Raw genomic sequence first — 23,398 nt, 5'->3', positions numbered from 1 at the left:
GTCAAGCAGAAGCAAAACACTTTAAATCAGAAGTCTGTCCCGAATGTAAGCTGCTGCTGCACTCTGACAGCTAGTCTCCCAGAGACACCAGGACGGGGCTTTGATACACTTGGCTCTTCTCCATATGCAGGATAAAACGAAGAAATGCCAATATTCAAGCTTTCAGCAGAGCTAGCGTTGGTTTTTTTTTGTTTTGTTTTGTTTTTTTCTTCAAATCTTACACTCCAGCTTGCCAGGAGCTTTTTCTGGAAGTATGCAAAGAAAAGCATCTTCCTGAAACGTCAGCCAATTTAAGCCACTGAAATCAGAAAACGGGGAAGGAACAACAATCTGACATATCCCCCAGAAACGCCTGCCATGGCTTTCCATTAGCGGAGACGGAAACGAAGAATGCTTGTTTCAAATTTAAAAGATTGTGGGGATTTTGCTGCGGAACACCAAGATCAAAAAAGTCAGCTAAAGGAAGAAAAACAAAAACAAAACAAAAAATGGAGATTATTTTTGCTTCCAAAATTAAGCTTTACATCTTTTAAAGATGTTCCAACAGTTACTTAAAAGCATTTTACCAGTCCATGCTCATTCATATGTTCCCTACCCTAGCTCTTTTAGTTGGTGCCATGTTATATGAAAATTAAAAATACAATTATGATTAAAATTCAAGAACTTAAAATACAAGCTTTCTGCCTTTGTTTTTAAAGGCAAATTAAGTTATCCATACAGTCTGCAATGTGGAAAGAATTTGTTTTAATCCACTGTATTTCAACATAAACATCAGCTGGACTTTAGAGTTCAAAGGTACTGCCTCTCCTGGGACAAAATACAGTTTTCTGTGGTCTTGTTGCATCAAAGTAAGATTTCCTGCCTTTCTCCATCCACATCAACAGAATTAAACAATTAACATGGCTTACAAACATGTCAGTTTTTCTATAAGTTACGTATACAGTTCTTTACATCAAATCCTCCTCTGGAGGCCAAGGGCTGACGGCTGAGCTCTAGCAGACCTTCCTGCAGCTGTTTAAGCTTCACCACCTGTAGCCACCCAGCTCCCGTCAGTCCCAGGGATTGCAGTAGTTGTGGTGGCAGAAGAGAGGTGGCCTGTGAGTTAGGAACCCCCCTTCACAATCCAGAACATAAGCCTCAAACTCATCTTCTTTGATAGCCTGCACTGAATGGGAGCAGCTGCGACAGAAGCACTCATTGTACTCCGCTGTCCCAGTTACACAGCCAGCCAACTCCAGCAGGAAAACAGGGAAATCTGCTGGGGGCAGAAATATCTTGCACTGCTTCAGCAGATCCTCTACAGCTTGCACACCAGCTTATACTGGAAAATACATTTTAGAAGATAACAGGAAAAAATAGACCTAGCACTGGATATAGTATAACTCATACATACCTTCATGACTTATCTACATTTCAAAAGCAGAATCATCTACATCCACAACTTGCTAGTATGCAGAAGAGTTAACATTGGATTCAGAATAATTCTTTTTGCAAGTATTTGCGAAGACACCACAGTGTAAAGACAATACTACGCACACTCACATGCAGTGATTGCTCTGTTTATTCCCAGCTGACCCAGAGTCTGCCTGCTGTCAAAAAACATCTAAGCATATTTATACACCCAAACCACTAAGGGGAGTAACACCTCAAAATATGTTACCAAAATTCCAATTTGTAATGATTTCTGGAGCAGTAACACTTCTCGGTGCAAAAATAAAACATCCCTGCTGTTCCATGAGTAGAAAGCAACAGCTCTACCAAGACTCACCCTTTCTCAGCAAAAATATCTCAAAAAATATCTCAAAGATATTTGCCAACGTGGATGAATATATCAGACACTTTTTAAGCCATGGAGTTTGGACTCTGAACAGCTTTCCTCAAAAGAAGCCTTTCAAAGCACCATTATAGGAACCACCATGCCCAAATAATGTCCCAGACAGGGTTTACTGTCTAACTGAAGATCTCATGGCAACAATTATTTTGGCATCTATATGCTTGCAAGTGAAGTCTATAGGCAAGATAAAATGGATTTGTTTTCCGGTTGGCTTGTTATTTGTTTTGGCACCAAGCTTCAGCAATTCAACACACCCTCAATAAACTTTCATAGCTTTTTAGTTTGCAAGAGATATATAGATCTTCCTTTCCTGAAAGCACAGATAGAATGCTAAACTTCTTACCACAACTTTTTGTTAAAGAGCATTAGACATTTTAAAATGACAAATGAAAAAACTAACGTTCAGGTTAATGCTCCTTTAAATGATTACAAGCAGTTTGGCCGCCTTCTTTTAGCATCTGGGAGAGTCAAGTCTAAGGCTAACTACCACATCTCTAATCATCTTTAACTGCGCCTGCTAATTGTGAAAGAATGACTAAGGGATACAGAAGCAAAGGCAAGCTCTTACTCCATATGGTTTCCTCAAATCAGATGTCTCTAACATGCACCCATTTCTCTTCATATCAGCTCTTGGTAATTAAGCAGACGTCAGACAGCACGCTGCAAACTGAACAGTCAGTGGCACCGGGGAAGACGTTCACAACTCACCTTTCTGGAGGAATTGTCGAAGTGCGCCCCGCAGGCTTTACAGCTCTCCTCAGAAGCAGTGGGAGATGGGTAGGAGCTGTACCCAGGGTTGGAGTAGGCCTGGGCTCCGGCTCCCTGCTCTGGCTGTGGCTGCATCTCTTCAGGTGAGCCATCCAGGCAAAACCAGTTACAACAGCTTGCCCACATAGTAACTGGAAGGGGAAAAAAATATACATTAGACATGGCGTGAGGAGCAACCTGTCAGCTAAAGCAAGAACGAATCATAAAATGCACTTTTAAATTTCCCACCATTGATTCACGTTCTGACAGCATTTGTAAGGCTTGAGCTTTCCTCTAACTTAAATGTGCACACACAAAAACCTTGCATCAAGCACTCATTTGGTGAGAAAGGACAAAGTTCGGGACTGCTGTTAGTGGAATTTCTTAAGTGTTAAGAGATCCCAGTGATAAGATAAACTTTATGTTCCAGCTGGCTGAAGCTCTATGATTAGTTTGCTGTAACAGTCTGTCTCTATTCCATGTAAGCATAACACACTTTCTTTTTTTGTGTATCAGGAAAAGATAACAAGCTCCCATTTTATTTAAGTAATGCTTATGAGACATAATTAGCAGCTAGATTACAGACGAGTATTCTTCAACTGAATTCTAAATCCCTCCACAAATTTACAGGTACAAACCTAAGAGGACAAGGACAGTGGAGCCACTGATCTCACATATGCCAGTTCTCAATCAAATCTGCAGCATTTAAACACTAAATCATCGTGCAGCAAGTAACGTTAGTCATTCAAGAAAATTCAGACACTAGCTTCCACTAACTAACTTGGGAAAACAATTGCATATGAGACACATAATCGCTTGTTTATTTTCTTGCGAGCCAAACAGTGACGTATACACATGTAACCTAAAATCCCAGCAGCCAAATGCAAAATGCACAGTCTTGTATTCTAAGACCACCCATGCAGAAGTATTCCAGAAACACACTGCTATAAACTGGCTTTGGGGAGTTTACAAAGAAATCTGAATTCATCTGGGCATTCAGTTTCTAGAGCACACACCACGTGTCATCACTTAATGGTAAACAGAATACAAATTGCCTCCTCTGCATTTCTGCATTCACGCTGTAGCTCCTGGACTGTGTTTCTTTTATGTCTTAACAATCAGGTCCATCACTGGCAGCGTTCGGCAACTGCTCAGTTTTATAATCTGGAAATAAAACATCTCCCAGCTACGCAGCCAATTCATTTATTTCACCACAGTAATTTTTGCCACTGTAAAAACCCAGATTCCCACGGGAAGGGGGCTGGTACGAGCCCTAAGGGTAATTTGGTACAACACGCTAACAAACTGGGGGTTGGTTTGTTTTGAAGCTGTGTCACGTCTTTGGGGCTGATATACTTGAATTGGAAAGCTGCTGCAGTTTGGTGCGGCTCCAGTATCTGTAGCGTTAGTGGTATCTTTATTCCTTTTGAAGCCTGAACGTGGCTTGTCAAAGTGGCTGCTGTCACCGCAGCAGACGCGCGCCTTTCAGGATTCACAATGGTGAGCTTACCGACGAGTTTACCCTGGCAGCTCAGCAGATTTCAGTGTTTGTGGGAAGATCTGCAGATTCGTGACTGATAAACAATTTGTGGCGTAACTGATGTTCACAGTGCTGAGATCTCCAATAGTAGGATAGTAACAGAAAGAGGAGCACCAGGCAGCTGATGGAAGGACGGGGTGACCAAAAGCATGGCACAGACACAGGGCACTGGACTATTATTACAGATATTTGTGATGTTAAAACTATCAAAAGCTGATACTACTGAACCCCAAAAATCACAAGGTGTGATCCTATCGGTGAGTGTTGAAAGAAAGTGTTGTAAGTGCCTGGACCATCCTCCTCACACATCACTTGGAGCCACCCTCAGACACAACAAGCAGGCTACTGTGCTTCCCCAGCGGCTCCAGAGAGCAAACCACCTCAGCAGGAGCACGCACGTCCCACACAGAAAGCACACGGGATGGTCACAGCAAGACAGCGAGGGCCTTCAGGCCCCCAGCTACTTGGATTCGTGTTGCATCTCTGTGCACAAAACTTGGTGTCAGAAGGTAAGCTTCAATGCAGTTGGTATTTATAACCATAAACAAGAATCGAGGGAAAAGCAGAGCGAGTTCTCACCAACACACAGGGAGCTGAGGTCTGCAAATGGCAACGGTACAGCTCCAGTGTCTCAGCCTAACATTTAGTTTCACATGCCAGGGTTGTCATCCTGTGTAAGCAAAGGTAATTATCACTTGATAAATACACGGAGAGATGTTCCATGAACAGAAATAACACATCATCCACTTGTATTAGCGCTGCACTGCGATCAAAACACATACTTCACATATCATACAGGAAAAAACAGTTACTCTTTCTTTCTGCACACTCATTTTCAAGCAATCGGTCCTTCTCACACATTAACAGATCCTATATATTTAGGAAACACTGAGTTTGTATTTTAAACTACGCTGTTTGGAGATTTCTTCCTAGGAATTACAAATCTAAACAACACGAGAGACTTCTGCATAGTGAAACTTGTATTCACAGGCTCTGCAGCAGGGGAAAACTGCGTCCATCGTAAGCTCTCTTCTCTTCCTGCTCCAAAGACCCCTGCAAACCAAAGGCCACCCACGACAGCAGAATATACAAATGCTACTGCCTGCCCCCAAAACTTTGTTCTCCTAAAAAGACAGCCCAGTAATTCACTCCGGAACATTGCAACACATCAAACTTCAGGAAGAAAAACACAAGGGAGGACACAAACAGGGATAAAATAAGACAGAACTCTGCATTCAGCTGAAATTGTAGAGTCGGGCTATTCCTAGGAAATGAAAAGGCTGACAAAAGGCTCAGATGTTGTTTTAGAAGAACCTTAATCCTGCTCATCTGTGAGAGTATGGAAGGGAAACATCCACAAGCAGACAGCTACAACCAGGCCTGCCCTCCGGTCTGCACAGCTTCTCCCAAAGGCACCTTCCATCTTTAAGAGGAAGGAGCACATGGAGGTACGACAGCCACATTACCGCAGCCTGTAATAGCGTATGTCAGGTTTTAATTATTTAAGAACCTTGGTGCGTAAGTTTAAGCTTGTCTGCAAGCAGGATTTACGCTGACAAAGGTGCCTCACTGAAACTGCTTTGTGCTGCCGTTTGCTAGGTGTACGGAAACAAACAGCTCTGACTTTTCAGGAGGCCGAAGGGTTCCTCCTGAGCACGTACTTGCCCTGAGCAGGCACCCTGCACCTCTGTGCTGCCACCAGCCCTTGGACAAGGCAGGCTGCTCCTGCAGGCACACGGTGCCGTACCTGCCTGCCAGCAGCCCGCCCTCCCGCTGCAGCCCAGCCTGACTGCTCCATGGGCAAGAGAAGGAGCTCACAAACCTCTGCCCGTGCAGCTGCCCTCATGCTCTGCATCTCAGGAGGCCACGCCAGCCCACCTCATTTCCTAGATACTTGCTACTAGTTCCACATTCCCACAGGGCCACAGTGCCTGAAAAGCAGTAATTATGCTGCTAATGGCTGCAAAGGCAGCAGCTGTAATACGGGAACTTCAAACTGCCACCAGCTGGGTGAAGCTTTGCTAACTGGTGGCTGCACTACCGAGCAGACTGGACTGAGATTTAAGGTGCTACAATTTCTGTCTTCCTACAGCTGAAGGAAGATGACAGGAATCAGAGGTAAGACCCAGCACCTGCTTCAAAAAGGGGCTTTGCTTTGCTCTGTGCAGCACCTCTTGCAGACCTGAGGAAGAGGGCTGGAAGCAACAGCTGTACTTCAGGGTGAGATTTCAAGCTGGCAATTTCTTAGATTGCTCTACAACGTCTTCTATAACCTAATTACTCCCTTATTTATCTCATTACCCATTCAGAGGCACATGGTCACCACCACCCAGAAACTAATGATTTCTGTAAGCAGTGCTTTGGAAGGACAGGTTTTTGGTGCAGACGTGGCAGTTCGAGTACTGTACCTAGCAAGCACTGCCCTACGTAAAGCCCAAACCTCTGCAGACAAGCGGCTGTTTTCCATGTGGGGAGCACCCCAGCTGCACTAACACAAACAACTGCCTTTCCACAACATTTACCAGCAAAAAATGCTGCTGCTTTGTTGTGCTTGGTACACCCCTACAGTAACCTGACCAATATTAGCATATCCGTGTGGCAAAGCTAATGACAGTCTTCTGGAGTTCTCAAGCAACTTCTTGAATAAAAGACGTCAACTTGCTGGCGTGAGTAACATCACAGGCATTACTGATAGCAGCAGGCATCGTTATTCTTGGACACGCTGCTCATACTGGCCAACGGGAGAAAGTAAATGTTTTAGCTACACAGCTGCAGGATGAGAGCAGATCACGCTTTGGGGAAACTGAAGCTGTGTTGCAGGCAATCACCAGAGAACTCCTGCTGGCCACACAGACCTGCCCTGCACCATAAGCACGAGTTGCGCTCGGGGTGCCTGCAATAGCAGGGGCTGGAGGTGCAAGATCAAAGACAGCCTAACCTGGCCATGCAAACACATCCACCCACCTGCAATTATCACTCTGGGCGTGTTCCTGGCAGGGTGGGGGTGCTCTTCTACCTTCTTTCTTGAGTTCCTTTAATGAAAAGCCAGAAGGCATCCAATAAACCACGGATGAGGCAGGGAGTCACTTGCCATGGTCTGTAGGCACAGCAGTGCTACCACACTCTGCTGGATTGCCTTTTTTTCCCCCTCAAATATGAAGCTGTGAATGCTGAGACTCTTTTCACTATTTTAAACAGCAGGCTGAAATTCATTTCACCAGCTGTTCATTAACATCTTCTATGCATCTCCATGAGTTTTGTATAAAGTTGCGAGTGTTATTCCATTCCAGAGGAAAAATCACCGATGTCGGAAGCTTTCCTCCCATACCCTGTTGGAGATAGTATTCATAATGCATTCCTGGGATTTTATGCTTTCCATATTCATTTAAAAAAAAAAAAAAGGCAAGCATTTGAACTCAGACTCTCACAATACCTCTTACTGCAGAGGCAATATTAATGCCATAACCCTTCTGGCTGGAATATCAGAGACTACTGTCTACACACAGGATTTATTACACATGCTTTGTGGATTTCTATCAAAGGGTAGGCTTTGTCTATATAGGAGAACTTAGGTTGATGTTTGAACAGGAAAATAAAGGGAATTTTTATAAGAGTGCAAACAGTAAGAGACCAGAGCAAGCAAAACCAACATTTCTCAGAATCTTTGAGCTTTTGGCTCAACAGAATAAAGTTGTCCATGAGCGTACTTGGCTGCTCAGGAATTTGGGAGCTGGAATACAATAGCACAAACAAGACACTTGAGTCAAGAGATCAAAAGGAACTGCGCTCCCATGAGCAGCTGATTTTGCTCCCACATGAGCAGAGGCTGAAGCACCAAGTCCTCCTCCTCCTCCCCAGAGTCCTTCAGCCACTGGAACACCACGGCCGACGACCCTTGAGGCTACTGCAGATACGGAAGGGTGCCAAAAAGGGAGGGAGATGCATGACAAACAGCAGCCTTGCCAGGTCATGCTTTTCAATAATCATGCTTGCTCGTTAGCTCCATCAGCTGCCCTCACGCCTCCTGCTTTAGTGGCTCTGCTCTCCACACTGAGCTTCTCTTCTGTCAGCTCCCTGAAGCACCAAGCTCCTCTCTCCATCTCGCGCATCACTCAGAGGCCACCCTCCCTGACTTTCTTACTCCCTGCCAGCAGCGCCCCGTGCTCCTGAACTGCCTTCTCCTGCTTCTCAGCGATTTCCGTGAGATCACTGCAGTGTCTCAGCCTCCCTTCTCCCCCTTCCCCTCACTCTTTGCCATGTACCAGCCAACTGCCGAGCCGTGGAATCCACCGAGGTCTGCGCTTCAAGTACAGACAGCGTACAAAAACACGCGTCCAACCTGCCATCCACTGCGCAGCATCCACAACACCACAGTCATTGGTAGGGCACCGCTTCCAGTGGGACACAAGACGACTGAGATTAATTTTATTCACAAAACCACTACTTTCCACTATTTCTAGGGCCTTGAAGACCACTGAAGCCTGCTCAGGAAGCCAGAACAGGGCAGTGTGACTTCAAAATACTCATGTCCTGCCACAGCCCTTTTAGAATTATTTTTATGTTATTATTCCATGTAATATCCCCTGCAAAATTCAGCAGATGCCACTTTCATGAATGTTGTTTTGCAATGACTTCAGTATGTAATTAACCATTTTTTTGCCCCATTAATAGCACTGTATGGTTGTTCATTGTTATAATTCTTCATTATTTAAATAAAAGTAAACCTGCACTGATAAGGAATGCCCTGCTAAAATTAGTTCCACTAATAACCTACCACTTGAAAGCTGAAATCACTGCTTCCCTCATCACAAATTAGTATTTACTTGATAACAAGGCTATAATCTGCTCAAATGACATTTATTCATTAAGTTTTATTTTAATTAGTCTGTCACACAGACCAGAATTATGGTAAATGGAAGAAGCCACGTGTTGTGACTGGTGGAAAACTCAGCAAACAAGATATTTGCAAGAGGCACAAGGCAAGGAGGCAGGCTGTCAGTCCGAGCACATTCGCAGAGCTGGTGACTTAACTAACATGAAGAAATTGAAGAGTGGGCACCAGCTAACAGATAGCAAGGAAATCCAATTCATTGTACATAACAACTGGATTAAGCACGTTAGATTTCTACCTCGGGAAAGGAAAAATGCACTTAGGAGCAAAGGTAGGAGTCCACATCATGCCCAGGATGACAACACACATCTAGCAAAAATACACGAGCACACATCAGAGCTGTACCACAGCTAGAAACGGGAGGGTTTGAGGGAAGAGAGACTGAAGTGTTGTTTTGGAGAGACGAGACGTGTCTCATCTCTAGGCACCTAAGCATGCAACACCGACAATCTTTATGAAGACAAATACACAACAGCTCACCAGTCCAAGCAGCGACTTTGATGTCAGTCTCAGAAACTGTCCAGCTACACAGAGGACGAGGCATTCGGCTCAATCCGCACCGAACTTAGTCAGAACCAAACATCCGAGCTATCTTCTGTGGTGTCTTGGCGAGGCTTTGGAGCACCAAGGAGCGCAGCACACTTGCTGTCAGTGCCAACAGCTGTCCTTGAGCAGCACCGGCACACTCGCATCCCCTGGCTGGCGGATGGAGCTGCCTAGACCTTCCCCATCGGGTGCATTACCACAGGGCTGGAAGCTCAGCTTGTACACTCCAGCGATCCCTCTTCAGGCCCTCCTTAACGCAGCCATGATGCCTTCCAAAGCCTCCAGGCGGGCAGCAGAGGCGCGGAGCATCCCAATGCGCCCAGCCAGGTGATAGAGCACGGCACACGGCCGAGTCCGACAGCGGATTTGCTAGGTGCGCTGCTTCCCTGAGCCCAAAGGATGGGAATTTGGCTGCACACCAGCATTTTAATCAAGGAAGTGACATCCGTTTACCACAGAGCAGAAAGTAAACAGCGCAGCCCGTTGGGGCAGGGTGCAAAGCAGCGCAGGAAAAAGCTGGAGCTGCACAGACACAACCCCGCACAGTTCCACTGAAACGCTATCGCCTTAAATTATTGCCAATTCCATGAGAAGTGAAAATACCAAAGTAATTTCCTAGTTATATTGTACAAAGGAAACCATCATGCAGACAAAGATCCCTTTATACTGCTATAACCTGTTTTACAGTGGAGCAAGTCCTCTGCAACATAAGCCTTTAGAAAATGCGCTTAAAGAGAGAAAGATTAAGAATTAGAGACCTCAAATACATTAAAAAACACAGCGGGTAATCCAAGAACATTTTACAGCTCTATCAGTGCTTATCAGCATTCAATTTACTTTGCAAGCATATTGAGTGCCACGCTTGCTGATGCTCTGTGTGTAGGGTGCAAGCACCTATGGCCGTCAGCAAATCCCCCCGTGCTGTTACGAGTGCACAGGATCTGCACTTCAAGCACCTCTTTGAAACCAGAGACCTGTCATTTTCATTTGGAAACTGAGAAAATGCTTTTAGAAAGCTGTGCTATTTATACAGCATTGCAGAGTAAGCTAATACCAAAGTCACAAAAATGAAACCATTTCACTCAACTCGCAGGCTCTGCACCTGAATTGCAAACAGCACTCACCCGTTTTCTTCCTTCTCAGAAGCACAACTTATGTCAAATGGTTTTTCCCAATAAGAGAACCTTGGAAATCCTGTTTTGTTTTAAACAGAACAGGGTACCTGGGGGGTGTATTATTGCAATGTAAACTGTTTATTTTGACCTAAAGTTGCACTGTGTATACTGAAAAAATATTTAGATTAAAAGTTGTTCTTGCTATTACACATAATTAGGTTTCGAGACATCTGCCAAAATGGAAATTCAACAACAGCCTGCTTTTTTCCTTGCAAAAAGTCAGTGACGTTCTTTCAGCAAGCTAACAAAAAAAAACAACAAAACCCCCTAGTGATTAATGAAATCATATTACTGACTAGTTTTGGACAAATATTTTTCTTACCCAGTTTACCTTAATTCCTTAGTCCAAAACCTCTTCCCGAATAATTTTTTTGTAACCTCAGATAGACCATCTCCCTTCCACTATCTTGCTATCCTGAAAAACAGCAACAAGAAATCTGGTGCATACTTTCACCCTAGCAGGACGCACTCATCACCAAAACAAAATTAAGTCAGGTGTAATACATAACAAACTAAGTCAGAAAGAGAAGAAAAAACTCTGGAGAAATTCGATTCTGAAGCACAGCGTTTTTACCATACCTGCCTAACATCCTGCATGTGTGGACCTCTGTCTCCATCCCACACACGGAAGCGACAGCAAAAACAGAAGTTCTCTGTCAAAAGTTCTGCAGTCACAGTCCAGAAATCTGAGACTGTTGTGTACCACTTCAATCGGTACTTTTCATTATGGGAAAAAGACTGATCCTGGCTCGTGTTCTAAAGTTTTTTCTCTTTTCATTCACATCATCACAAGTCTTTCCTGGACTTAGTTTCAGCCAGCTATCTTTTTTTCAAGCAGTTGAGTAGCTGCTAAAATAACTGCAATATACAGCAACAAATTGCTAAACAAAAATCTGATAACTTAACTGCATGGCTTCCCTAACCAGCTCTATTCAAGGGAAGTTTTTCCATCTCAAAACCCACCTGGACTACCTCTGTGACAGTCGCGTGGCAATAGCTGGGAGAGGCTAGCTGGATGTGTGCCCACCTGAAAGCCAGAAATGGTCTCCAAAGGCACAACATACTCAATTTAGGGAATCCTCCGGCTGCTAACACCACAAACACCTCACACCCCCTCCAAAAATTCTACAGTCCCTGTAACAAAAATCACTCAAACTAAGTTTCTGCTGCAGAACGCTGCTACGACCTGAGTGACTCCAGCATTCAGATATTACAAACAAGCAACAGCAGCTCCCCAATTTAAGCCAGTACTGCAGAGGGACAGTTTCAAGTCACCTCTGCTTTCAAGAAGGAAAAAGCTAATCACCACTGCAGGGCTTTAATGGTGCTCTTGTGAGCAGGGGGATCACAGGGAGCTGGATGAGAATGGGATGTCTTGTTGTGTCTTCATCCTATCACTGCAGTCCCCATTTCAAATAAAAAGACATCAAGCTATTTCTGTTGAAATCCTTGGCCCAGGACTGCTGCACGTCTCGTTTCATTTTGACTGGAGCTCTCTCTCCAGCTCAATAAATTACGTGTTCATCAACAGCTAATCACTGGAACGAAGCGCGACTGTACGGGGCAGGTGAGCAGAGAAGGAGGCATTATCCAGCCACCGCTCCTCCAGCTCCTAGAAGCAGGATAGGAGCACAGTACATAAGATGCGTCTCACCACAAATTGCAGTGATGTGTACACAAACTCCCTCTCCCACCTGGTGTAACAAGCGTAAGGATTTGGAGAGATGGAGTACTCTGGAGTGGCTGTTCCCAAAACAGAGATCGTTACAAGTGCAATCTCAAGCCTTGCAGTGTTATTCGTGCAACAGCTGAGCTTGCGTTGGAGGTGATGCTGTCTCAGCACTCAGAATTGCATCAAATGTGTCTGAAATTGGGATTGCAATTGGCACTAATGCTCTACAGGCTCTGTGCTGTCACTGTCTCAGACACCAAGAGTCAAGAGTGTTTAATGACGAGCTACAGTGCCAGTTGGAAAGCCCCTAAATTACTTTTCATGGCAAGCTTGGGATTTATTATTCAAATAGTACACTTCTAAGTCTTTTTTTAGAATCAGAAGACAGCCTCAAAACTCCTCGCACACAAAGCCTACTCTCCCGCTGCCTCTTTTTCACAAACTGGTAGTAGAAAATGAACGTAAAACCCAAGGAATTCACACACGTGGGGGAAAACACATTCAGATGGATGATTCTGCAGTAAAATAGCTTGCAACAAAGATCTGTGCAGACTGGTAGGCAACCTCTAACCCATTTAACTGTAGCCAGAAAAAAGACCACTTACTTGGCTAGGCTGAAGAAGATCTGAATGCACGTAATTTAGGCACATCATAACAAGTACCAACACCGCAAACTCACTTCTTAGCTATGCTTATTCCAAATTAACCTGAATTCAAATCCAGGCTACGTGCTGAAATAGAAAAAAATGCAACTGCAAATTATGTCCTGTAACAGATGGGGACAAAGACCAGCAGGCACGTCACAGCTGAAATAGCATGAAAGCTCAGTTCTCCTCGAGCGCTGGAGTACTTTTGGGTTTGTCAGCAGTTAAAGAAAGGCGCGTTCAGGATACTGAACACAGCAAACCTGAGTACTAGTATTGTTATTCAAACAAAGGATATTGGAACCCAGAAGTCAGTTCATTTACGGCTTAGTCACCACATCTGTAGGCAACAGAAAATACCCACCCTCACTTGTGGTAAGTTAGTACAGGTGAAAGTTTGAGAGAGGCTTTGAAGCTGCACTCCTAAAGTATTTTCATAAATACTAACGACAATTTTTGTGCCAAAAAATCTCCAATTAGCACTGAAGCACTTGAAATTCAAACTTGCTTACGTGCAGGCCTGTATAAGAGCTTAAAAACTGAAGGAAAGCACAAGCCTTACCATCCAGTGTCTGTCAGTAGAGTAACAGGAACTACTTTCAACATTCATGGGACAGATGTTGTAAAAAAAAAAAAAAAGACCATTTCCAACCGCCTACGATATCTAGTGCTGAAAGATTCTAAGTCAGTTACTTTACCACTGCTCTTGTTTGACTGCCATGCCCGTCTTCCTTCAGCCTCAACTTCTGCAGAACACTAAGGATTAGTAACCCCAAAACATTACAGACTGAGATCTGTGCTTTACTCAAACTGAAACGTTAAAAAAAAAAAAAAAAGCAACCATATTGCCCAGGGTTTTTGGATAGCGAGTTGAAGGGTAACATCCCAAGGAGATGCTGCAAGAGCTCACAGAGGTGCTTACCTACACTATCAGTACAAATTACTTCCATACAAGTAAACACTTCTCTCTTGCAACTAAAGTCATGACAAAAAAATAAAGCCACCCACCTTACTTTACTGTCACATCTCTACACACACATTCCAGCAGAACATTAAAACTGTGTGCCAAGCACTGCAAGCACCCGTGCAAACTGCCAACAGAAGCAGAAGAGCACACCATCCTAAGGCACAGCTCACCTAAACCTGCTGGAATTTATGTTTATCCAAGCAGAAAGTCAGGATTGCTGACCATGAAACCAATGTTGGATCCTACCTGTAGGAAATATTTTCAAAAGACTTAGAAGATACCAGGTAATGAAAACTCCAAGCAGCCTTTAAGGACCTGCATCTTCTGGACTCCGCACCTTCGTCACAAAGAGGAAATTTCCCATATATGGCCCAAGCAGCCTGGGTTCACATTTCAGTGCACGGCTTTTGGCAAGCCCAAGCATTCAGACACCATGAGTCAGTGCTCCAGAAACCGTTGGGCTTTATAAACCAATAAATCTGATTTTTGTTTGTTTGTTTTTTTAATTTGCTGCTTTTTTTCTCCAACCTTTGCAGTACACAGGTATGGTCCCATTTTCATTTTGCTTCTCTGTTACTGGGAGGAGTGCCTTTTTCCATCCTGGATTTGTTTGCTTTGTAGAATGACAGACAAAACTTTTGTAATAGACTAAATAGCGATGTTGGGGCATTAAGAAAAAACGTACCGACTATCACGGAAGCTGGGAACAGATATTATGCTGTCTTGTACTTTCACACGGCTTTTTAACAACAAGGAACACTTATTTTTTAAATAAAACCTCCAAACATCTCCACTTCTGTTCTCAGATCCCAAACAACTTACCCAATGTTCCAGCTCAAGCAGGACTCCTGCAGGGAGGAAGCTCCCCACAGCCCACCCAGCCTTTTCCACCGACTGCCTTGCAACATCACCGTGAACTTCCTTCCATTTTGAGTTCTTCTTTTCTCAGTCCAGCAGAGATTGCCCCATTTTGGATTACATACACAAAATCACACACCACTTATTCCTATTTTTAAAAGAGGCCTAAAGTTCAACAAATGCCATTGGGAAATTACTTTCAGATTAGTAATGGAATAAATAATAAGGGACAAACGTGGGCGAGGATTTTTGGTTTCAGTTTCTAGCTCTATCCTGGACAACCTGTGCATCTGATCAGATCGATTCTCCGTGCCTCAGTTTCCCCTACATAATACACAAATGATACTCCCTCAGGGAACAGAACCAAGTTAATATCTTATATCTCCAAGGCAGTGCTATAATCGTAATGGAGGTAAATACTTTCAGAGAGCCGTCACAGCTCAGTAAGGCGCTTCTGGGAAGAAATGCTTAGAGCAAAAATGTACTTATGACTGTCTTGCGCTTTTACAGAGCATCCTAACAATGTAACGTCATACCAAAACACAGAAGAAAAAGCAGACAACAGGAGGCTATTTTAAGGCTGACTGTTTCAGACAAGTGCCAAAGACAACGCAAGTCCAGTTAGTCTTCTGGTCTTTTTTTGTTGAGGTTTGTTTGTTTTAACTCCCTACCAGTTCACAGCCAAAATTATGGTAACGTGCAGAACAAAATATTGTTCAAAATGTTTGTTTTTACTTAATGGAGCATTTTTACTTTAAAGAGAGCTTCGCTAACATATTTGGCTATGTCAAAAAAAAGACATTATTGGTACTTGACAAAGAAAAATGTCAGGAGGCAGTATGCTATTAAATTGCTGTTTAGAAAAACATCTAGGATTTTAGACTTCAAATATTTTGTGGATGTTGTAAAAATCCCCTTTTATTTATAAGTTCAGAAGGTTTGCTAAATGCTTGCAGGCTATTTCCTTCATATTTAGGGATTAAAGCTGATCAGTCAAAGTAAGCAGTAGACTGGAAGAGTTTATATCCTTTCCTTCACCTTTGCTTTTACCAGGAGAATTTTTAGGAACTACTACTATGTACTCCAGATTTAATTTCAAGCTTGCATCTCTTATTCCAGGCAGAGCAATAAAAGCATTAGCTCGTATTATCATAAGTTATATCCAGAAGTAAAAAATAAGTTTAGGCTTCCAAAACAGTACCTTACCAAGTTACTTAGGTTTTCACCAGATCACCACTTGGAAAACACTGTTGAGGAGGCAGGACTCGTTTTAAGTACGATCATAGAATGGTTACTTAATAACATTTAATTAAATAATATATTAAATATAATTTAGTATCTGTAAAAACATACACAGTCTGAAAACCCTTAAGTAGGTTTTCACCGATGAAAGGGTTCAGAGATGGTATCAGCACCATTCAGGACTATCAGATAAACCCATGTGCAGATTTAAGATGTCTCTCAAGGCAGACGCCGGCACATAAGAAGAAACTGCAAGTACTTTGTTTTTAAATGCCTTGCTTTGCTCTGCACAAGTAGTCATTTACTGGCGCTTTGAATTCCAACTGCATTCTCTATGCACATTTCGTAGGCATTGCAATTCACTTCTGAGACTCCAGCAGCAAGCTAAACAACATTTTAATTCTTTTCAGGAATTTCTTACATCCCTCGGAACAACATTCTTGATTCAGCTATTTCCATTGCAGAAATCAGTCTGCGATCTCCCCTCGACTCAGAGAAGCAAGCAGAAGAAATAACGACAGGAAAAGAAAGAACAAGAAGGCTGAGGTTTTTGAGTTTATTTTCATCAGATGCCTGCATCAACTCCTTCTCACTTCTCTTCTGAAGAAGAGAGGATCTTACTCATCTTACCTGGGAGCCCCACGCACAGACAGACGCACGACGAGCGGCTAGATTTGACTAACCCCACGCGGAAAGGCATGCTCACATGCGACCACTGATAAGATTTTCAATCTGAGAGACATAAGGCACGAATTACGCAAGTATCAGCCTCCGCCAGGAAGAAACCTGCGCTCAGAGCTCCCAGAGCATAAATCGGCCTCTGTAAACACCGGCTTCAATTTCAACTTTTTTCGATTATACAGTCAAAAGGGACTTTGAGATCTACACTTGATTTGGAATCTGAAAAATAAACTGTTTCCAAACTATTTTGTAATGCTTGTGTAATGGCCTCAAGACAGCCAGTAATTTAGACAGCTGTGTGGCCAGCCACAGAAGCTGCATTTTAGAAATAGCCCTTCCTGGGAACAATTGAAACTTTCTCCGGGACGAAGTCCACACACAGAGAGCAGTGTTTCCCTGCAACCATATAACAGTTTCATTATTGTTTAACCACCAAAAAACAGCTCCAACAATCTATCAAGCTTGACATTTCATCCGTCTCTGCTGCTAGCTCAGAGCACGAGGCATATGTAGGAAGAGGTTCAAGGATTCAAAAGGAAAAATTATTTTATCTAAACAGAGGAACCATTTCTGTTCTTTTAATGGTTAGCTTGCCATCTTAAAAACCTGTTCTGGATACCAAGGGCCCGCACATCCTCTGAGTGATCATATGCAAGGATCTATAAAGAAAACTACTCCATCAGGTGAATAAAAGCCCCATTTTAAGAGAAGTATAGCACAAACTGTAAGGCAATCCTATAGAGAAGGGACTCATCACCACGACACAGCAGCACTGCCCATCTTGGCTCCATCCCCACCGTGGTTATCGCATCGAGCATCAGCCCTCCCGTCCCCAGAGCACTGCTGCTCAGCACGTGTCCGTGTCACCGCGGCAGTCCTAAGCAGCCTCAGCACAGTCCTGGAACAAAACCACCAGTGTCTGCTGCAATCCCGCACATCCTCAAGCACGACATTCCAGGAATTGCTCGTCTGAGGGCTTCTGCCAGCTCCCCAGAGCGGTGGGGTGAACGAAATGTGCAAGTCACCGACTGGTGACTGCCTTCTGAGCAAGGTGCTCTGACATCACCGAGAAGCGGTGACACACCAGTTTTAGTCTGGACTTCCCCAAGATGCAAATTATGGTTTGTGAGTCATTTGGGGACCAAGCCAAACCAATATAAACTCATGGACATAGTAAGTGGCATTGATTCAGCAACGACCTTTGTGACACTGCAATCTCAAATTATCCAGGGGTATATATAGAATATATAACGCCCAAGGAAGCTGTCTTCTGCAGTAGAGGTTACTGCACAACTAGCTGCTCCCCAAGGAGAGTATTTTAAATTTGCCTGTTTAAAAATCTCACTTAACATCAGTCTAGAGGCTAAAGATTCAAAACACACACTGCTTACAAACAATTCTTTTAAGCATATCCCACAACCCTCTGAATATAAAAGAAGGTGTCGAGAAAAAAATGCCAATATTAATATTTCAGTCTACGTGGAAATACAACATGAGATTTCCTATTCTGGGATTATTTGGCAGAGCGGCCAGAGGGCAGATCTGTTAGAGAAAGAAGTCTAACTAATATTTTAGACAGAAGTGAAAACCTCCAGGGCAATTAATGTGAAAAATCCATAGATTTTACAGATCCTGAGAAGAATAAACAGTGTCTCTGAAAGGAACAATTTTTTTTTTAAAGAAAGCACCTCATGGGAACATAAATTAAAAAATCCAAGAAGGGTTTTCTGAAGTGAGAATAAGCTCTCAGCTCCGAGGAAACTGGCTGAGAAAGAGGGGAAAAACTAATAAAAAAATATGAATTACTGATCTGAAAGTCATACTCCATTTCTTAAAGAAAACTGTAATTTTTCAACCTTGCAATGTTCTCTGAAGACTGAATAACCAACTTCAGAGGCATGTACCATCTGGTTAGAAAACCTGGCGTGCAGACAAGTTCTGCTTCTGACATCGACTCGGTGGTGCTGCGATTCTCCCACTCTGGCTCTCCCCACCTGTGAAACGGAGACTTCATCTATTCATCCTGCAGTGTTCTGTGCTCCCTGAATGCCAGCTGGTGCAAGTTCAAAGTACTAATTTCTGGCTCCTTGCAATGACCGTCCCCAGGAAGCGAAGGAAAACAAGCACGATATGGGAGGTACTGATAGGCGCTATCAAGACTAATGACTGGAATTTGGGGAGCAGGGGATGGGCTGGGGTTTCGCAATGGAAACAGGTGATCAGGGGAGGAATAAAACATTCGCTGGATAAACATTTGCACCAAACAAACACAGCAAAGCGGAGAGCATGAAACACAGGCAGGCGAGCAGCGAAGTCATCCAGCAGCACCAGCCATAACGCTTCCCCGTGACATTAGATCAAGCATGCAGCCCCCACCGGAGTGGTAACAACACTCGGCAATTTAAAGTCACGTCGTGCTTGTAGCCAGAGCTCTGACCACAGAGAAGTGCCAAGTTCCCTCGTCCTCACTACCACCCACCAGCAGGTCCTCTGCCCCGGGTCAGGAGCATTTCATACGAGCTGCACCCAAACAAGGGTGGCACACACACAGCTATTTGCATCTCACAAGCTTTCTTCCAGCGAGGTATTTTATTAATCCCTATCTTCCCTTTCACTCCTAAGCACTAAGCAGCTGGTTCAAAGGCACAGGTCTTCCTAACTTCTCATCTTTGGATCAGACTCCGTATTCCTCAAGACCAGTCAAAGGCTTTGGAGAACAGCCGCTCTGAGATATTCTATATGCATATGAAAATGAGCTCTAAGAGACGGGAAGGTAACCTAAACTGAACGAAACACATTCTTCCCTACATATGTTACAGGGAAGCCAACACCCGCTGGACGAGGGCAGCGTTTTACCCGGCTAGAGGCGAGGACACGAAGCTGGGTGCTGGATCAGACGGACAGCCTGCCTGCAGCACAGCTCCAGGTGAGCCAGCGGGAGGCAAGCAGGCACAAGAACACGCAACAGACAACTGTGTGAAAATCTGCTTATGCCCTTCCACCACACAAAAGCTGGTTCAAAGCCTAAAGCACAAGTTTTAATAAACCTTCTATATATAGCACTGTAGATTCAACCCGAATCACACTCTAGCCTGACTGAAGAGTTTACAGTCTCTGTAATTTCTTATAAACAAACCATGGCACGAACACGCACAAGTGAAAACTACACATTTATATACCATTAAAAAAAAACATAACACTGAAATCAACCACAATAAACCAAAAAATGAAGGCCTGGAGAAACTAAGATAGATTCCGGTTATGAATACAAATTCAGCTAGTGACCACCAACCTCAAAATCTAGTTTATATATATTTCATTGCTTTGTATGCTTCCTGCGGAGTATTGCATTCTGCTCTTATTTCAAACCCTAAAAGCCCAGTTACATGTGCCTCCCAACGAGAAAGCCTAAGCCTCACAGCCTATTTTTACTACCCTGCACTTAAATACAATATTTAAATTATGACTTTAAAGCTATTCCAATTCAACAAAAAACTTGAGCAATTAAGCACTTATCCATGAACACCAATGTCATGGCGATCACCTTTAATTAAAGTCCAATTGCTACCAGCTGAGGGGACAAGAAAACCACAGAGCACTACAGCTGGGTAACTCTGCAACAGGATTCACACAAGCGAAGAGAATTACCCATAACAGAAAACACAACAATAGCCTAAGTCAATTGTTTTGTTTCATTAGACCCAATTGTTCTTCTGAAAGTAATTATGTTTACAGAAGTAAAGGTTCCTAAGAATGAGTACAAGATATTCCTCCCCAGCACTATGAACACAAAAAACATTAAAGAGACAACAGTATTTGATGGAGCAGTGGCAGGTAAACGCAAGGATCTAAAAATCACAAAACCCAACATTTTAAGCTAATAGCTTTACATTCTACCTCTCAGCTCTGGATAAACAAGGTAGCAGTGGAAATGATGACAAGGTGTAAATACTAATTTGTTTTTGTTCCATGCCATCATGTATATGCCTTAATCATTACTTATCTTGAAATATAACCTTCAATTTCTTAAAAAATACCGCCTGTTACATTATTAAAAATGCCAGCTTATACTGCACCTGTCATTTCCCATCCAGTTGAAACAGAGAACTAAAAAAGCATTTTGCAAATCCAGTAAGTTCTTCACCACTACCATAATGGGGTCAGAAAGCAGAGAAACCTGCTGTCGGTTCCTCCTCTGCTCTCAAAGACCTCCCCAAAACCGGGGTCCGAGGCCTCCCACAATACCCACGGAAGACACACTCTGTGTCAGAGAGGAGAAGGTGACATAAAGAGCTCAAACAAAACACCCAAACAAAACGTTTTTATGCCTCAGGAAGTTAAACATTATCTTGAACATATCTTAATCAAAAAATCATAGAGCCAGAACATCCCTACCGACACGTTAATATTACACTTATCTCTGCAGCACCCAGGCAAGCCTGGCTACCCTCGCTATGTTTGAAAACACACGAAACTCCAGTGCAACAGCTCATTTATCACGCCGCTGTAACATCGAGCACATTCATCCTCAGCTGTTTGGCCAAGCCCCTGATCCGTAAAGGCTCAGACTGCCGAGGACTTGTGTTTATTAACCTGCAATCAAATGGAATCTGCTGGTAAGGAACCGATCAGGCAATACGTCAACGCTCTCGGCAGGAAGCACCTTGACCGGCTTACGGGAACAGGCTGTTCCGAACGGCAGCCGGCTACTTTTATTTTCTGAGCTCCTTTTGCCTTCTGCAGCGCTTCGCACAGCTCTCGCCCCGCCACACGCCCTCGCTTTTGACACAGAAGCGAGGCACAGCTCCTCCTCAGGAGAATAACTTGTTCCCACCAAGGAGGCATCACCTCAGGTGTGCTTCCACCATACCAAGCCAGCACCCCAACCACCACCAGAGGCGGGGAGACCACAGTTCCAAAAAAGAGCTGTAGGAAAGCTCCACGCTTATCCCCAGCTGCTCGGCTTCCATCTGAAACCCTCACAGCCCCTCTGGTGGGGAGGGACACAGGAGCACAGCGCTGCCAAACGCCTCCTCCCAAGCAGCAGAGGCTGAAGCCGGCCCCCCGCAGCCTCCCCTCTTCCCCCGACCCTCAGCAGCTCCCCAGCTCCCCCCTAATCTCCCCTTACCCGGCGAGGCAGCACCCCCCGGGTTCCCTCCGGCCCTCGCCGCCTCCTCACCTGCCCCGTCCCGCCGCGGGCACTGGGCCGGGCCAGGCCGCGGCTCCGCCCCGGGCCCTGCGCTCCGTGAGGCGGCGGCGGCGCTATGGCAACTGCCCCCCGCCGCGGCCGCCATGGCGCGGCCGGCCCGGCCCGCCCCCGGGCGGCGCCGAGGCTCCGCTGGCGCCCTCAGGAGGCTGAGGGGGGGCAGCGCCGCCCTCAAGGACCCCGGTTCGAGACCCCGACCCGGCACCTGGCGTTGGGGTTTATTCGAGGGGGTGTTCGGATAGGTCGTGGCCTGGTTTGAAGCTCGCTGCCCGAGTGGTCAGAAACTGCTTAGGGATTAAATTATTTTCAACTTTGCTGTGTAAATTTAAGGCAAATCAGCGCGAGGAGGGAGTTGAGGCTTTCCAGGGTTGGTACCTGATCGCCGTAACCTCCACCCACCCACTACCAGGGTCCCCCAGCCGGGTGATAACCGGCACTCACAGCCAGAAATTCAGGGCCTCACCGTCACCTCACACGCACAGCCCGCCCCCCGCCGCCCCCCCGACCTACCCCGTCCTTCCCCAGAAGGGCACGAAGCTCCAGCAGCTGCCTCCAGCCGACTGCCAAGGAGAGAAAATCCTCCCGGGGTCACAGCTGCGCCCGAAAGCTTCAGAGGAGCGCAGCCCACACGCTTCGCCGCCTTCCCCTGTCCCCTCCGGATCACCATCCCCTTTGAATCACCGTCCCATGACCGTGACCGAGTTTCTGCTGTCACTTCCCGGGGACTGGAGCATGGCCCCTGAAGACACAGGCCGGGCGCACGTCTGGCTCCAGGCCGAGGCTGACGCAGGGCCCGAGACGAGCCGGTGGCCTCCACCACCTCCTGCGAGTTCGGGGAAGGAGGCAGAGGGAAAACCCCTCTGGTTTATGTGTAACCGAAGATGTTTGTTTGGCTTTTCCCCTGCCCCGCGCTCCCCCGTGAGCACTTTGCTTTCCCTGCAGAAGAGGAACCTCAGGCAGAGAGAGAAAATTGTAGCATAGAGGTTATAGCTGAAATGTTTGCATGTTTGTTCATGGCTTCAAGGGATGTAACGGGCCAGGTTTTCTGCTTGTAAAGACCAGCACGAGCCTCCCACAGACAGGAAAAACACACTGCTCCTCACCCCTGCCAGCCCGGCTGCAGCTCCCTGGGGATAACCAGCCCCACTCATCTCCCAAGCCTGGAAATCCCAGAAATGCAAATAAATGGCTTCAAAATACAACTGTTTTCACTCCCATTAGTTTAATAAGAATGCCCTGCCAAGTTCCAGCCACCACAACCTGCATCAGCTCACTTACTGAAGGTTTCTTACACTCCTCTTGAGCACAAGGAGGATGAGGATCAAGAAATTTGGAGTCAAGAGAGGCCACGCTCCAACCCAGCTTCTCATCTCCTCCCCAGCTCTGCACAAGCCC

General features: G+C 45.0%; 1 protein-coding gene across 15 annotated transcripts in view; it reads right to left on the bottom strand.

The window, feature by feature from the left end:
• RFFL (ring finger and FYVE like domain containing E3 ubiquitin protein ligase) overlaps positions 1-22,786 on the bottom strand; it is a 32,857-nt gene extending 10,071 nt beyond the window's left edge. Inside the window, exons 1-4 of one of the 15 annotated variants that reach the window (XM_040533138.1) lie at positions 9,493-9,590; positions 7,086-7,450; positions 4,701-4,791; positions 2,543-2,733 (exon numbers count right to left, since the gene is read on the bottom strand). In XM_040533138.1, coding sequence (XP_040389072.1) covers positions 2,543-2,728 — 186 coding nt within the window. In that variant the 5' untranslated portion in view covers positions 2,729-2,733; positions 4,701-4,791; positions 7,086-7,450; positions 9,493-9,590. Of the gene's footprint in view, positions 1-2,542; positions 2,734-4,700; positions 4,792-7,085; positions 7,451-8,383; positions 8,672-9,492; positions 10,213-13,010; positions 13,488-17,554; positions 17,990-18,653; positions 19,133-21,925; positions 22,113-22,513 lie in introns of those variants that run through there. The other 14 variants (XM_040533137.1, XM_040533139.1, XM_040533132.1 and 11 more) reach the window with 14 other exon arrangements.
• Positions 22,787-23,398: the final 612 nt, after the last annotated feature.

Source organism: Cygnus olor, chromosome 20, assembly GCF_009769625.2.
Source record: "Cygnus olor isolate bCygOlo1 chromosome 20, bCygOlo1.pri.v2, whole genome shotgun sequence".
NCBI classification, from domain to species: Eukaryota; Metazoa; Chordata; class Aves; order Anseriformes; family Anatidae; genus Cygnus; species Cygnus olor.
This window is presented reverse-complemented; position numbering and strand designations above follow the sequence as displayed.